Source organism: Nuphar pumila, chromosome 15, assembly GCF_984573655.1.
Source record: "Nuphar pumila chromosome 15, dmNupPumi1.hap1.1, whole genome shotgun sequence".
Taxonomy (NCBI): Eukaryota; Viridiplantae; Streptophyta; class Magnoliopsida; order Nymphaeales; family Nymphaeaceae; genus Nuphar; species Nuphar pumila.
Window position 1 is genome coordinate 89,899,941 of NC_143263.1, and position 17,896 is coordinate 89,917,836.

At 41.5% G+C, this 17,896-nt stretch overlaps 1 protein-coding gene across 3 annotated transcripts in view; it reads right to left on the reverse strand.

Moving 5' to 3' along the window:
- Window positions 1-17,896, reverse strand: part of LOC149815956 (Insulinase (Peptidase family M16) family protein) — a 105,817-nt gene that overhangs the window by 22,632 nt on the left and 65,289 nt on the right. For all 3 annotated transcript variants that reach the window (XM_089990202.1, XM_089990201.1, XM_089990200.1), the window contains 3 exons: window positions 1,763-1,865; window positions 973-1,068; window positions 683-872 (listed from right to left, as the gene is read on the reverse strand). In XM_089990202.1, coding sequence (XP_089846328.1) covers window positions 683-872; window positions 973-1,068; window positions 1,763-1,865 — 389 coding nt within the window. The remainder of the gene's footprint in view (window positions 1-682; window positions 873-972; window positions 1,069-1,762; window positions 1,866-17,896) is intronic.

The window sequence follows — 17,896 nt, forward strand, 5'->3', positions numbered from 1 at the left end:
ACATATTGCATGGATATGACAAAAGTACATGGTACAACACAATTACGTGTGGTAAAACACAAAAACTGTTGAAAAGATGCATACATGTGTGTGCATGCACATGCACACACATATGGATATAAGTATGTACATGTGGTTATAGTCATTTATTTTTATGTTTACAAATTGCAAACATATAAAAAGTAAACATCCTATCATCTTGTTTGTGTATATGTGTTTGCATATATCCCCATTTCCTTGTCTGTTTGTTTGTTTGTTTGACAGTTTATATTTCCAAATATTTAACACAGAGAAAATTAACATCCCATCAGGTCTGTTCACTGAAACTTGGTGGTTTCAGTTTTAGATTGGTTTATACCATGGCTTCCACTTCACACTAATGTATATTTAGTTTTTTGATAAATCAACAAATGCTCAAAATATTACTGGCTTTAGGAGTAAGCATACAACAAAGTGCTTCTTCATTGGTTACAAAATGTAATTTGATAGGGGCACAATCTGATCTTGTTGGAAACACAAACAAAAGTGGGAGTTGGTGCCTAACATAAAGAGAAGAATCCAACTACTATAATCCAACATATGATTAACTGAACATCTGCATGTATGTGCTGTAGATCTCAAAAAAGGAATTCAAAAGGGAAGCGTTTATCAGTCAAAACTTTAAGAAAGGTTGCTGACTTACCATAGTCATTCAGGTAATCCATCAACAAGCGTGTGAAAATATCAGTCAGAACTTTTGTATCAGGAGAATGGCATGACTCAGGACAGCAGAAATCTATCTTGACAAAAGCCTTGGGAGTGAAGAACAAGGTATCTGGCTTGTACCATAATCTTGAAAAAGAAGATTTCCTTAGTAAAATTGGATATTTAACCTGCATCAAGTAAAGATTTAGAATGATGACTCAGTTTCAACTTCTAAAAGTGAAGGATCGGCACAAGAGGAAGAATAAAACAAGGTAATGACTTGCCTACCTGCTGCTGCATTTCTTTAAGTGCCAAATCAGTGGGCATGAATAAATTTGGTGCAGGCAAATGTAGTTCACCATTAGGTGATGCATCTATCCATTTCTGCAAGAAACATAAGTAATCTCAAATAATTGAAGGCCATAGAAGGAGAAAGATATAAAGGTTGAAGATCCACAAATGCTACAAAGAATAATCCTGATCAGGTTAGAGGTGGGCAATGGGCCGGCCCAGCCCGCCAGCCTTATGTGTGTGTGTGTGTGTGTGTGTGTGTGAGAGAGAGAGAGAGAGAGAATTTTTATGTACATATATAAATAAAACAGATATATACTAATATATATATTATGATTATACATATATATCATATATGTATAACTAGTATATATATATATATATTTATTTATTTATTGATAATATATTATTATTATACATATATATATATATATCATATGTATATATATTCAGCCCAGCCCAATTAGGCCCACGGGCCTAACAGGCGGACTGTGGGCCAGGGGTTTCCCAATGGGCCCGGCCCAAACCGAGCTTTTGGCCCCGCCCGTTAATTGATGGTCCGGGCTTTGACCAGGCCGGCCCAATCCATTAGTGGGTCGGGCCAGCCCGTTGCCCACCCCTAGATCAGGTGGCATGTGATGCATGCTTAGCATACAAAGCACTGTAATAAAGAGATGACCCAATCCATTAGTGGGTTGGGCCAGCCCGTTGCCCACCCCTAGATCAGGTGGCATGTGATGCATGCTTAGCATACAAAGCACTGTAATAAAGAGAGAAGGAAATAAACCTGCACAATGTCATCAGTGAGTTTCTCAACAGAAAATGCAGTTTGATACCATGGCTCCACCATGTCTGTATGACCTTCAAAATTCTTTGATTCCCAAAGAATTCTGCAAAAAAACTCTACTTAAAACATTTCAAAGCAAACAAACAAAAAAATAAAATCTGTGCAAATCAAAATATGCTGCAATATTAAAGAAGAATGCAATCTGAAAAGATCATCAAAACTGATAAACTACATTACGACACATTAAATTATCTTATTAAAAGGGCTCCATGATCTTTGGAAAATATAGATTGCACCTTTTGTAGATTTATAAGAATATCCTTGGTGGAAGAAGACACTTGGTAGCATGATGTCCAACCCTGAATGAAGATGTCAATCTGACTGATAATGACGATGTAAGGTTTTTTTTTTCAATATAAGTAAATTTTCGCAAAAACATGTGAGGTAATTTTATAGCAGCACATTTTTAATCAACACTGCCTCGCCAACCACAGAGGTAATTTGCTTTCCATTTCTGCAGTTTTCTTGATACTTTTTCTTCCATTTTGGTCCAAAATGCTTCTATCCATATGCCCTACAATAATAATTCAAGATATTTTTTGACAACTTGACTCGTTCACATCTAAATGTTTTTAATGCCACCCCTTCTATCCGAGCATCCACATTGAACAATAAGATCTTACTCTTGCTTTCATTAACTCCCAAACCAGATGCTTATGAAAAAAGCCTCATTATCAGCCAGATTTATCACATCTCTGAACTGCATGCATATCCCATAATGAGCAGATCATCTGCAAACATCAAGAGTATGTTTGCAATGCCCTGTGATTCTTGAATTTTCTCAAGATCCTGTGATTTTAAATCACAGCACTTTCACAAGGTTAGTGAAACATGAGAAAAATACAAGTTCTGGTTGTGATTGTCAGCTGTGAATGTTCTTGCCTTGAATCTTGTAAAAGTTTATCACAAAATTGACCTTATGACCAACAATCACAGCTTCTACTTTCTCAGCTATTATTCTTCATCCCCACCTGTCACCAAAGCAAACATGCCGCGAATGTGTCAAGTTATCAAGACCTGGTAATTGCAGACCTTTAATTCTTCATGTCCAATGCTTAGCTTGTTAAGGTTCTAAGACCCTTTTCCATGATGCTAAAAGCAGCGGCCAGAGAGGGTCTCGTTGACAAAGGCCTATAGAAACTTGAAGTATTCCCCATTTTTCCTATTTATGCATATTTCAATGGATACTACTTTACTGGGTTCAAAAATCCAACATATCCACTTCATGCAAAAACCCATGCTGCCAAACAATAAAACAAGAAATCTCGCTTTACCGACCAAACACTTTCTTGAAATCCATTTTAAGGAAAATGAGCAAATGTACTTCCAGTTTCACCATGAGAACTACTTTGTGAAATGCCACACTAGTGAATGCTTCGCTTTTGTAAAACCCACGTTTTTCGAAAAAAAAAATCGGACCCAGGTCGGATCCGACCCGGGTCAACCCTAAAAGGCCCAGTGTTTATTTAAAGCACGCAAGGGAGGGCTGCTTTACGCAGAACCCTCCCCTGCCTCTCTCCCCCCTCGACTGTCTCTGTCCCCCCGCCGGAGCCGACCACCTTCAGCATCCACGACAGTCGTCGGAGCCCGACGTCAGGGGCACTCACTCGCCCTCTCCGCCACTCTCCTACGTACGCGGGAGACTGAAGCCGGCGATATCCCCATCGCTTCCTTGCTCTCCCTCCTTGCGAATTTTCGTCGCTCCCCCTGCATGCGCCAGCAAACCACCGGCGACTCCTCTACGACCCCGAGCTCCCTTGCTCCGGCCTCCTCCCAGGTAGCCTCTGCCTCTCTCTCTCAGTTGACAAAACCCTCGCCGGAGTCCCGACGAGTTTCCCTTTGTTCGCAGGGAAGGGGCTCGGTTTCTCCCTGTTCCCCTTTTATTTCTCCGTCAGGCAGGGGGCGGAGCCCCCCCTGCCTTCGGGTGGTTTCGGCAGGCCGGCAGGGGCCAAACCCCTGTCGCTTCCAGTTTTCTGGTAAGTCGGCAGGGGCTGAGCCCCTGCCGTCTTTTGCTTTTCCGACAGGTCGGTAGGGGCCCCTGCCCCTGTTTGTTTATTTTCCAGAGGTCAGCAAGGGGCCAGCCCCTGCCGCCACCTGTTTTCCCAACAAGTCGGCAAGGGCCCGGCCCCTGCCACTTGCCTGCTTACCTCCCTGTTTGATGTCAAGTTGGGTCGGGGTCGGCCTTACAGTCGAGTCCACACCGCCCCTTTTATTTCTTGTTCAGTACTAACGTTTTTGCACTTCGTAGGTTGCACAACGAAACATGTGTGCACCCTGCGACCCGAGCCCGTCATCACCTACGTTCCGAGGCGATTGCAACCTCTCAACTCCCTAAGGTAGGAAAAAGTTGTGCAATGGACTTTGGACGAACTGAACAAAGTTAAATCATTTAAAAAATAAACTAAAACAAATAAATAAATATATATAGATAGATATATATTTATACGCTTTTTAACTCAAGGACGCAGTTTTGCGATCCTTGTCCTTTTCATTATGTCATTTGCTTTGTCGTCGCGCTTTAGTGCACAGGCTACTACTTTAATGCTATTTACTTTTGCCGTCGCGCTTTAGTGCACAGGCATATTTGCTTTACGCATTTATTTAGCTTGATACGCGGTTTCGCGGATCAAGCATCACTTACTGTCATTTGCTTTCGGCATCGCGCTTTAGTGCACAAGCTTATTTGCTTTACGCATTTATTTAGCTTGATACACGATTTCGCGGATCAAACATCACTTACTGACATTTGCTTTCGCCGTCGTGTTTTAGTGCACAGGCTTATTTGCTTTACGCATTTATTTAGCTTGATACGCGGTTTCGCGGATCAAGCATCACCGTACTGTCATTTGCTTTCGCCATCGCGCTTTAGTGCACAGGCTATTTGCTCTTCTGCATTTACCTGCTTACGGCTTTATTTAGCCGATGTACGGTTTCGTACCTCGTACATTGCTTTACACATTTATTTAGTCGAGGTGCGGTTTCGTACCATGAGCTTTGCTTACGCTTTCAATTCCTGTTATGCCTATTTGGCCAACGTACGGTTTTGTACCTTATGCACTGCTTACGCACTCCTGCGCCCAATGTGCATTTTCGCCCTTTAAGGATCTGCTTGCACCTTACCGTCGCACTGCTTTGCGCATGGGCTCGCATTTCCTTGCTGACTCACATTTACGTAAGTACAGTCTGGAGTGTATCATATATCGTTCGTTTGTTTTGAAATGACACGAGTCACACTTATGCATTTTTGTTTCAAAAAAAAATCATAAAGTGAATTTGTGTTTCCAAATGTGTGGTCTTGTTAAGCAGGTTTTGAAAGTCGCCGTTGTTGCACGATTGCAACCTAGTCTCCCGAATCAAAGTATTTGGGAGATATGCTTTACCACTTCTGTTTGGGTATCCGATACAACTCGGATGACCTCGATGAGGGTCACAAACTTGTGTTTTGAGGTGGTTCTTTTGAAAAAACCTGTATCCCGTTTATCGAAGCTAGTATCGAGCCATACGCAGCTTATGGGTACTGCGATAAACGAATGAGAGATCCATGACGATCTCGCCTCGTTCAAGTTGCACAGTGTTGTACTCACGGTTTGGAAGATAAATCATGATCAAAATAAGATGTTTGGTTCAGCATATTCTAATTATGCTCCTTTTCAAAAGATGTGGGTTTGCGCGTGAGCGCTAAAATTCTTAATAAAAGGATTTCTATTCGTGAGCCCAGCTTTCCAAATATACAGTTTTGCAAGTAAAGTTTGAGAGCCCTTTTTGAGAAATAACATCCAAGTCTCCCAAATCGACGTATTTGGGAGTAGTGTTTTTGTAAAGCCTGTAAAAAAAAACGTGTCAGACACATGTCAGACACGTGCTAGGCACGGTGCCGATATCGGTCTGCGGTAGCGGACCCGAATCGGATTCAGGCCCGGCTCCGACCCGAACCTGCGACCTGGCTTCTCGAAGTATCGAGAGCCTACGTCTTTTAAAGACGCAGGCTGTGAGGCGAGGGGAAAAACCCTCGCCCCTTCTCTCTCTCTCCTCTCTGGCTCTCGTCTCCTCCCCTTTCTTCGAGCTGTCATCGGCCACCGTACCGGACACCCTCACCAGTGCTCCGGTAAGCCCCCTGGCTCCTCTCTTCTCCCGTTGCTCCCCCCATCGGGCGACCCTCACCGAAGCTCTGGTGAGCCGCACCTCCCTTTTCTCTGTGCTAGCGCCGGCGGCCAACCACCGCTGACAGCCCTGGTATCTCCTTCATCCTCTTCTTCCATTTATCGGGATCGACGCAGGCAACCTTGTCGGTTGCCTCCCTCGTGTGCTCTCGCCAGCGACCCTTGTCGGGTAACCCGCAACACCGGCCGCCTCCGCAGGTAACTTCTTCCCCCTTTTTCGGTCTTCTTCTTTTTCTCCCCGTCTTCGTAGCAGAGGGGTCAAGCCCCTCCCTGCTGTCCTGGTTCACAGGGGAGGGGTCGAGTCCCTCCCAGGTGCCTTGTTTCTGCAGGGGAGGGGTTGAGCCCCTCCCTGCCTTTTCGTTTCCAAAGGGTAAGGGCCGAGCCCACTCCCTGGTCCCTCTGTTCGCAAGGGAAGGGTCGAACCCCTCCTTGCTCTCCCTCTTTCACTTTCAGCATGTTTGTTGCCCTTGGCTTGCTTGCTCACTCATTTGGTCGTTGTGCCGGCTAGTGGGTAGAGCTTCGGGCATGTTGTGCATGCATTGGCGCATGAGTGGTATTGGCTTTGATGCCCGGTGTCGTGGTGGTTGTGAGTTGTGCTAGTCCGCCACGAGGTGCTTGGGTGCTTGGCTTCTATGCTTGTCCATCGTGTATGGGTCTGTGTGCACGACTGGTGTTTTTCAGGTCTTTGTATTTGCTTTCCTTTTGCCACAGCGGAATCGTGTCCCCTTGGTGTTCTCAGCCCAACTACAGGGTTCTTTATGCATCTTGCCAGAGGGCCTGGACATGCAATTTTTTCGGGCCATACTGCAGCATGTTGTTGGTGTTGGACCCCTGTCGCCTGGGTCTTCTGCAGACAGGGAGTGGCTGCTCCTTGTCTCTGTCTTCTCGGGTCTGTCTGGGGCCCCTGCCGCTGCAACCCGTCTGACAGAGAGCAGAGCCCCCTGCCCTTTTTTGTTTCCCGGGCTCTGTTGCTCTTCTGCAGGGAGCTGAGCTCCCTGCCTAACTGTGTATCGGGGTCCGGTCCGGCGACCATTACGGGTCTCATCGGACCTGTCTGTTGTTTTTATCATGTCATACTAATGCTCCTACGCTCGCAGGTTGCACGACGGAGCATGCTCGCCCTCTCTGTGGCTTGAGCCCGTTCACACTTACGCACGCCAGCGTACCCAGACCCGCAACCCCTAAAGGTAGGAGAAAGTTGCGCAAAGGACAATGAACGGATAAATGCTAAAATAAGAAAAGATAATTAAAAATGAAAAAGGATGATGATATACATATAAAATATATATGTATGTCTTTTAAGTTAAGGATGTGGTTTCGCGATCCTTGTCTTTTTTACTTTTTAGTATTTTACTTTCCTGTTGTCGCCGCGCTTTATGTGACTAGGCTTTTAATTCTTGTCTCTTTATATGATGTCTTTTAACTCAAGGATGTGGTTTCGCGATCCTTGTCCTCATTTTTGTTTGATTTACTGCCTCGACAAGATGAATTAAATTCAATTGAAAATATTGAATCTCTTAATGAAATTGAAAATCAAAATGATCAAGTCTCTAACAATGAAAGAAATGAATCTCATGAAAGTGTAGATGAACATATGACAAACAACACTCAAGTTTATACTATGAGAAGTGAAAACTCTCATCCATGTGCTTTTGATAAATTCTCTCAAAATATGTCTTTGGAAGAATCATCTCAAAGAAGGTCAAATCGTATTTCTAAAGCACCAAATAGGTTTTTGTCTTATGAGTCTTTTTGCAACATTTTAGAACCTGTTTATTAGTCATTCACTCCTTTTATGAAACACCTCACTATAATGATGCTAAACAATATGCACATTGGAATGAAGCAATGGAACATGAACTAAATGCTCTTATGAAAGCCCAAACCTGGGAAGTTGTAGATCCTTCTCAGGGAAAGAAACCTATAGGATGTAGATGGGTTTTTAAGGTAAAAACAAAAAGTGATGGATCGTTAGAAAGATATAAAGCTAGATTGGTAGCTAAAGAGTATGCTCAAGAGTATGGGGTAGATTATGATGAGACATTCGTCCTAGTTGCTCGAATGATAAGTGTCTGAACTCTTATTGCGATTGCTTCTATCAAAAAATGGCATTTTTATCAACTTGATGTTAAGAATGCCTTTTTGAATGGAGATCTTAGTGAAGAGGTTTATATGGATCCTCCTCCTGGTATAAGTTTAAATGAAAAAGTTTTGAAACTAAAGAAAGCTTTGTATGGTCTTAAATAGGCGCCCAAGGCTTGGTATGACAGGTTTAGTAATGTATTGATTAATTTGGTTTTGTTTCATGTTATACTGACACTGCTCTCTTTGTTAAGAAAACAGGTGACTCTATTGTAATTCTACTTCTTTATGTTGATGATATGATCATCACTGGAAGTGATAAAGAGAGAATAGACACCATTGAATCTATGTTAAAGAAAACCTTTGATATGTCTGACATGGGTTTTCTGAGGTATTTTCTAGGTATTGAGGTGGCCTATTCACAGCAAGGATATATTCTATCTCAAATGAAGCTGGCAGCAGATATTTGTGCCAAGTCAGGGATTTCAAATAATAAGAAAGTAGAGACTCCTGAAGTTATAAATACCAAATTAAGCCTTAAAAATGGTGTTCTACTTGATGATCACACTCCTTATCGTCAATTAATTGGATCACTTACTTATTTATCTATCACCCGACCAGATATCGCGCATACAGTTTGTAAAACCCATGCTTTTGAAAAAAAATCTGGACCCGAGTCGGATTCGGATCCGACCCGGATCCAAACCCTGAAGACCTTCCCCCGTGCTTATTTAAAGCACGCAGGGGTAGGGTTTCTCATTTGAGAAACCCTCCCCTGTTGCCTTTCTCTCTCTTCATTGGTCTGACACCCTCGTTGCTCCCTCCTCTCTCCCCAACCTCTCTCTCTCTCTCTCTCTCTCTCTCTCTCTCTCTCTCTCTCTCTCTCTCTCTCTCTCTCTCTCTCTCTCTCTCTCTCTCTGTGTGTGTGTGTGCGCCGACAACTCCCAGCCTATGCTCCTCCCTCCCGCACGTGTTCCGGCAGACCCCCCGCCTGGCGACCCTCTTTCAAGTAACCTCTCACCCCTTCTCTCTTTCTCCTATGTCTTCTTCTACTTCTTCACGTTCCTCTTCTCCTCTCAGTCACGAGGCAAGGGGTTGCGCCCCTTCCCTTTTGCTCTCTAACATCGAGGAAGGGGCTGCACCCCTTTCCCTCTGCTCGCTGATATCCGGGAAGGGGCTCAACCCCCTTCCCTTTGTTTTTTTCATTTGACAGGGGAGGGGCGCAGCCCCCTCCCTGTTCTCCCTTCTCGTTTGACAGGAAGGGGCGAGGTCTCCCTCCCTGTCCTCTCTTGTTGGTCAACCGGAGGGCACCAGCCCTCCGGCCCCCTCTGCTCATTGAGGTCAGGGAAGGGGCTATGTCCCTTCCTTGTTACCCACCAGTATGCGGGAAGCGGCGCAGCCCCCTTCCGTTCTATTTTTCTTCTTCTAACCAGCCGGCAAGGGCGACGCCCCTGCCGACGCCTTCTTTTCCAGCGGACTGGCAGGGGCGACGGCCCTCTGTCGCCGCCTTCCTTTCCGACCGGCAGGTAGGGGCGACGCCCCCTGCCGCCACCTTCTTTCTGGTCGGCAAGCAGGGGTGACGCCCCCTCTTTGCTGACAGACGGGCAGAGGTTGCATCCCTGCCCCTCTCCCTTCTGTTTGAGCGACGGGCAGGGGTTGCGCCCCCTGCCCCTTTCCTTTTTTTCAGGACGAGCTGATAGGACAGGAGTTGCGCCCCCTGCCTCCCCTTTATTCTATTCTTTGAATCAACCCCTAACGCGGGTCAACATGTCTTTCTGTTTCAGAGTAATCACTTTTTGCCTTTTGCAGCTCGCACGACGGATCCCGCTCGCGACCCGAGCCCTTCGTTACATATGCACGAAGGCAAGCGCAACCCCGAGACTCCCCAAGGCAGGGGAAAGTTGCGCAATGGACTTTGGATGAACTGAACTAAGCTAAAACATTTAAAAATGGAAATTAAAGCAATTAAATATATATAAATATATATATAGAAGTATGTTTTTTAATTCAATGACGCAATTTTGTGATCATTGTCCTTTCCATTATGTCATTTACTTTGCCATCGCGTTTTAGTGCACAGGCTACTGTTTTAAGTCATTTACTTTGCCGACGCGCTTTAGTGCACAGGCTACTGCTTTATGTCATTTACTTTGTCGGCGCGCTTTAGTGCACAGGTATTGCTTTATGTCATTTACTTTGTCGTCGCGCTTTAGTGCACAGGCTACTGCTTTATGTCATTTACTTCGCTGTCGCGCTTTAGTTTACAGGTTATTTGCTTTAGCCGAGGTACGGTTTCATACTTCGTGCACTACTTACGCATCTTTGCACCCGATACACAGTTTCGCACAACAAGCATTGCTTGCGCCTGGCATTCGCACTGGATTGTACTCGAGCTCACGTATTGCTGACTTGCACTTTCGTAAGTGCAGCCTTGAGCGTATCCTGTTTCACTCGTCGTTTTAAAAGATATGAGTCGCACTTATGCCTTTCAATTCTCTAAAAAGGGGATTCCTAGAGGGAACCTGTTTTCCCAAATGTGTATTTTCAAAGCAGAAATTGAAAGTCTTTCCTGTTGCAAGATAGCAACCAAGTCTCTCAAATTGCTATATTTGGGAGAAGTATTTCTACTGCTTCTGTTGCATATCTGATATGACTCAGAAAACCCCGATGTGGGGGGGCACAACTTGTGTTTTAAGATGGCTCATTCGAAAGACCCTTATCCGTTTATCGGGACCAGTATCACAAGATATGTGTAGCATACGATACTGTGATAGTCAAATAAGAGATTTGTGGTGATCCCGCCTCGTTCAAGATGCACAGTGTTGTACTCACAGGTTGGAAGATAAAACACGATCAAAATAAGATGTTTAGTTCAGCATATTCTAATTATGCTCTTTTTCAAAAGATGCGGGTTTGCGCGTGAGCGCTAAAATTCTTAATAAAAGGATTTCTATTCATGAGTCCAACTTTTCAAATATACAGTTTTGCAAAGTAAAGTTTGAGAGCCTTTTTTTGAGAAATAACATCCAAGTCTTCCAAATCAACGTAATTGGGAGTAGTGTGTTTGCTACCTCTATTGTGTTTCCGATACAACTCGGATAACTCCGTTTAAGGGCATGGGCATGAGTTTGGGCAGGCTTTATGCTGAGAAACTTGTACCATTACTAATATCGCAAGACATTGGAGCATGTTGATGTTGCGATATATTGGATGAAAGATCCTTGGCGATCTTGTATCCTTTAAATGATTAAAAGATAGGACCTTGTCAATCTAGATACTTGTAACACCATTTATTTTTGCAAAACTTCGTTGTTAGATTTCTTTTGGAGAAACCCATACCCTTATCTTCGTAGTCGTACTTTTAGACATGTACGACATGTTTGGACTATGAGGAGTAGGATGAGAGGTCTATGTTTACCTCGAACGTGCAATGGCATGTGATTGAAATCACATAATGGTAATGTTTTCACCCTCACAATAAGTTGACCACTCTCATCATGGTTGTACTTTTGAACAGGTATATTGCGTACTGCGATGAGTAGGATGAGAGGTTTATGTTACCTCGAACGTGTAATGGCACGTGATTGAAATCACATAATGGTGATGTTTTTACCCTCACAATAAGTTGACCCCTCCCATCGTGGTTGTACTTTTGAACAGGTACGTTGCGTACTGCGATGAGTAGGATGAGAGGTTTAAGTTACATCGAACGTGCAATGTCACGTGATTAAAATCACATAATGGTGATGTTTTCACCCTCATAATAAGTTGACCCCTCTCATCGTAGTTGTACTTTTGAACAGGCATGTTGCGTACTGCAATGAGTAGGATAAGAGGTCTAAGTTTACCTCGAACGTGCAATGGCACGTGAATGAAATCACATAATGATGATATTTTCGCCTTCAGAGGCAAGATGCTCGCGTGGGTCGAAGGACCAGAGCATATAGAATGGGTCTTCAGTTAACTAACACCTGACGTACCCATTCGACCCACTGTTTTCATCAAGAGAGAGGATGGATTGGTACAAAACTCCGATGGACAGGTTGTTAACAACCACCCCTCAGGCAAATGACTCAGCGTCCTCAGTCATCGGAGTTACGGGACAGGACTACCAGAAATTATCCTAGGTGGTAGATTTCATAGACTTCTGCAGAAGTAGGATGCATCTGTTGTCTACGTACGCCTTTGGAGAACCCTTTCACGGTCACCGACCGTCCCCTTAGGAGCGAACTCAGCTAGCTATTCGGGGTATTGAAAATACATGGCATAACAGACCCTCAAACTAGTCCCAATTGTTTCCACGATTCGTGCCTTGCGCGTACCTATAGGCCAGCTAATATCGAAATAAAAGTTATATGGTTCACATTACTTGGTTGTGCATCGTGCGTTGATTATCTGTGAATGTTAATTGAAGCATTTCGCATATGCTGATTAACTGTTAATGCTAATTTTAGCATTTTGTGTGCACTGATTATTTGTTAATGCTAATTGTAGCATTTCACACGCGTTGATTAACTGTTAATGCTAATTGTAGCATTTCGCTTGCATTGATTATCTGATAATGCTAATTATAGCATTTCGCGTGCGCTGATTAATTATTAATGCTAATTGTAGCATTTCGTGTGCGTTGATTATTTGTTAATGCTAATTGTAGCATTTTGCGCGCGCTGATTAATTGTTAATGCTAATTGTAGCAATTCGCGCGCGCTGATTATCTGTTAATGCTAATTGTAGCATTTTGTGTGCGGTGATTAACTGTTAATGCTAAATGTAGCATTTCACGTGTGTTGATTATCTGTTAATGCTAATTGTAGCATTTTGCGCGCGTTGATTAACTGTTAATGCTAATTATAGCATTTCGCGTGCGCTGATTATCTGATAATGCTAATTGTAGCATTTTGTGTGCGTTGATTATCTGTTAATGCTAATTGTAGCATTTCGCACACGCTAATTAATTGTTAATGCTAGTTGTAGCATTTCGCGCACGCTGATTATCTGTTAATGCTAATTGTAGCATTTTGCGTGCACTGATTAACTGTTAATGTTAATTGTAGGATTTTGTGTGCACTGATTATTTGTTAATGCTAATTGTAGCATTTCGCACGCGCTGATTAACTGTTAATGCTAATTGTAGCATTTTGTACGCGTTGATTATCTGATAATGCTAATTATAGCATTTCGCGTGCGCTGATTAATTGTTAATGCTAATTGTAGCATTTCATGTGTGTTGATTATCTGATAATGTTAATTGTAGCATTTTGCGCACGTGCTGATTAACTGTTAATGCTAATTGTAGCATTTTGTGCGCGTTGATTATTTGTTAATGCTAATTGTAGCATTTCGCGTGCATTGATTATCTGATAATGCTAATTGTAGCATTTCGCGCGCTGATTAACTGTTAATGCTAATTGTAGCATTTCGCATGTGTTGATTATCTGTTAATGCTAATTGTAGCATTTCGCGCGCGCTGATTAACTATTAATGCTAGTTGTAACATTTCGCCCGTGATGATTAACTGTTAAATGCCACTTGTAGCATTTCTCTGTGGTGATTAAACTGTTAATGCTAGTTGTAGCATTTCGCCCGTGATGATTAACTGTTAAATGCCAGTTGTAGCATTTCTCTGTGGTGATTAAACTGTTAATGCTAGTTGTAGCTTTTCTCCTGCACTGATTAATTGTTAAATGTTAGTTTTAGCATTTCTCGTGTGTTGATTAACTGTTGATGCTAATAGTAGTTTTTCACTTGTTTAAACTGCTAAGCATGGTAGAATTAAATGTAAGTACTTAATTTTGTTTTATATTGTCTCACTTATGCACCTACCCGTTTTTCGTGAAACTGACCATTTTATAGGCACAGGAGATGATTGGGTCTGTGCGAGACAGGCAATGACACGATGACGTGATGGTATCAAAATGAGACTCTTTCCCTGACGTTTCGCTCCCGAGGACAGTTTGGTAAATTTGCATAAAGGCTTTCTTGAAAACTCCTCCTTTGTACAAGTTTTAAATTATTATAAAGTGCATTTCATAATCTATTTGGTTTACTAAATGTACGGAGTTTCAAATCTGTTGCGAAAGAAAGTTTGCGCTGTAATGCGCCCAAGGTCCATTGACTTGCTATTTCAAACACTATTTTCCGTTGAATTACTATTTAAACACTTTGATAAATGAATGATTACAAAGCTTTCAAACTTTTCATAAGAAGTTACAAGTCCTGGATTTTGCGGCGTTACACAGTTTTGTAAGAAGAATAGTTCATATGGCAGTTGTCATGAGAATTGTGCGATATATCAAGAATACCATCTCAAAAGAGATTTTCTTATCCTTCTCTTCTTCTTTTGATTTAACTGTTTATACTGATGTAGATTAGGGAGGTAATCCCAATGATCGTATCTCAACTACTAGTTTTAGCATTTTTCTTAGATGATTCGCTTATTTCATGGAGGTGCAAGAAGCAGCAATAGGTATCGTTGTCATCAACAGAAGTTGAATATCGTGCCATGGCGACTACAACTATGGAGATTCTTTGGCTTAGAAGTCTCCTTTGTGATATGGGGATTGTCATTTCAACTCCTTCCAAGATGTGTTGTGACAACAAAAGTGCGATCTACATTTCAAGCAATCATACATTCCATGAGCGCACCAAGCATATTGAAATGGACTGTCACTATGTTCGAGATGAATACCTCAGAGGGACTATTACATTGTCTTATGTTACATCAGAATATTAGCGAGCCGATTTCTTCACCAAAGCTCTTCCAACTCCTCGCTTTATGTTTCTTCTAAGCAAACTTTCGGTCTTTTTCCCGTAAAGTTTGAGGGGTGTTAATATATATATATACTATTCTGTGTATTTATACCAAAATACCCGATAGGGGTATTTTGGTCATTTCATATGTATTTTATTTTTTAGGATCTTATTTTTTCTTTTTTTTCTTTTTTTTCTTTTTTTATTTTTTTATTTTTTTATTCATTGTTTTTTTTTTGTTTTTTGTTTTCTTTCTTTTGGGGCCCCACTTAGTGGGACGTTGGGGCTCCCCAACTTTCACTCAAGGGAGGCCCAATGGCCCCCCCCTTTATGCTTTCTCTCTTTGTATAAATAGGGGTCTCCCCCTCTCTCATTTGTAAGGAGTTCTCTCCTCTATTTCTTCTTAAATAATATTCTTTTGCCCTTCGGCTTTCATATCATTGTGGATTCTAAGTGATTTAAACATTAAGTGCTTGTGTTATTTGGTTCATTATTGAACCATTTCATATTTTCGCACATCTCATTACAAAAGGAAGTTGTCCAAGCTCATAAAGATATGTACAACTTAGGGAGGCTGTTAAGAATGTAATTTTATAATATATAAGAGTGTTTCTAATATCTTTCTTACATTTATATTGTTGTAATATATAGTACATAAGGGGCATTTAGTCAATATGGATCTGGACTGGGTCCAGATCCATATTGACTAGGATCTGGTCCAGGTAAGATCCATGTAGATTTGGATCTTAGATTTAGATATGGATCTGAAATCCATCCATGGCCATTTTAAAACTTTAAAATCAAATTTTAAATTGAAGATAGGATGAGGTAGAGTTCTACCCCAGGTAGAACTCTACCCCAAAGAGCTTTCTCGAGGGGGGTGACACCCTCTGGAATATTCTTTAGAATATTAAATTAAATAATAAGAAAATAATCAATAAAATAATTAAAATAAATTTTTAATTAAAATATCTAGAAGATAAGACTAAAGCTCTACATGAAGTAGAACCCTACCCATAGGAGGAGCTCTAGAGGGGATGTCACCCTCTCTAGAGCACTTAAGAAAAATATAAAAAGGGGCCATAGTCTCCCTCTCTCTAGAACTCGTGTTCTAGAGAAAGAGAGAGAGAGAGGTTAGAGAAAAACAAGCAAAAATCGTGTAGAGAGAGAGAGAAAGAAATAGAGAAAAGAAAAGAAAGAAAAGAAGAAAAAAAAGAAAGGTATTTTTTTCAAGCATCCATCGATTTCTCAATTTTTTTTCACGCTACGAATCAAGGTACAGGTTTCTCTCTAATTTCTTACAAGAAGGAATTGGTATAATCTGATTTAGGCATAGGTTTAGAGGAAAAAATCTGAATCTAAAGGTGATATATATAAAGAGATATATTGCCAATTTTATACAAATATATATATATATATATATATATGTTTAATATTTTTTATGATTGACGATTTTCCCTTGTGCATCCAAACCTGAAAATATGCATGTTGATACATATATGTTGATTTTCTTGGCCCTGCATCTAAAGATATGCATATAGTTTCAGGCCTGTCGATTTTAATATTTATGCATCCGATCATGTAATGGTTGTTTTCAGATTTGTCGATTCTTAGAAATCTGAATATGTTTTGTGATTTAGATTTGTAGATCACACATCTGAATAATTTTTTTTATGATTTAGATGTATCGATCATCGTGGGTTGGCCGAGGACCTATCGTCAGCACGATGCCATCTGCGTGATTATGCATAGATTGACGAAAAGTGCCCATTTTCTACCTACCAGGGTGAGTCAGAGTGTAATATTGTATGTTTTCCTTCATATTAAATTCTGAGATTTCTAAAAATTTAGCTAAGTATTTTGTTAAGTTGTTAAAAACTTTGATTTTAGGTGGCGTCAGCTGAGTATGGGTGTAACCCATGACCCATTGACAAGACCTAAACGAGGCAAATAAGATTTGGTAAAACTTTTTATTTTTGACCTTTAAAATCGAGCAAAATTTAAGCAAAACTCGAAGGTGAAAATCCGGTAATATATCATTACATGCGTCTCAAAATTCTGAAAACATTGATATTTTATTTTTCTGAATTCGGGCGACGGTTGGCCTGAAAATCACATTTTTTCAAAAATGACATGCCTTGATGTGACCAGTTTTGGATTGGATCGGATCGAATCCGATCTGATCTGTTTGATCCAAGTTGATATGGATCTTGACCTAGTCCAAGACCCATATTAATTAGGATCTGTTCTAGGGTGAGATCCATATGGATATTGGATATTTATTTGGATCTTGGATTCAGATCTGAAATCCAAACCCAACTAATTTAAAGTTTTAAATTCAATATAAACGGTTAAATTGAGTAAATCCAATGTTAAAAAGACTCCCAGAGGGGAAAGATACCCTCTGAAACATTCTTGAAATTTATTATTTAATAATTAAATAATAAATAATTATTAAATTATTAATAATTATGAAATTATGAAATTTTATTTCATGGATAAAGGGGAAGTTCCATATTTGTAGAACTCCACCTAATTAGGAGATTCTAGAGGGGTGTCACTCTCTAGAAAATCCCAAATGTGGTTGGGGATAATTAAGTGAAAAAAATATATAATAACAAATAGTAAAAAAAAAAAGAGAAGTGGTTAGAGATAGAGTTTTCACTAGTAGAACTCTATCTCCTAACCAAATGGAGGACTCCAGAGGGGCGTCACTCTCTGGAGGAGGCCACCAACTATATAACACAAAAAAAATAGAAGAGAGAAAGAAAGAGAGAGAGAGAGGGGGAAACTCGTTGGTAGGGGTGGCAATCGGGTCGGGTTGGCGGGTTGGCGTGTCAGCATACCTCAACCCGAACCCGACCCGTTTATTAAACGGGTCGGCTGTGGCAAACACGAACCCGACCCGTTTAATAAACGGGTAACCCGACACGACCCGCCAACCCATTTAATAAATGGGTTGGGTCGGGTAAACGGGTTTTCAGGTTCGCGGGTCAGGTTGGCGGGTTGACGGATCGGGTTGGCAGGTTGACGGGTCGGGCAGACGGGTTGGCGGGTTGGGTTATCGGGTTGACCCACCCGC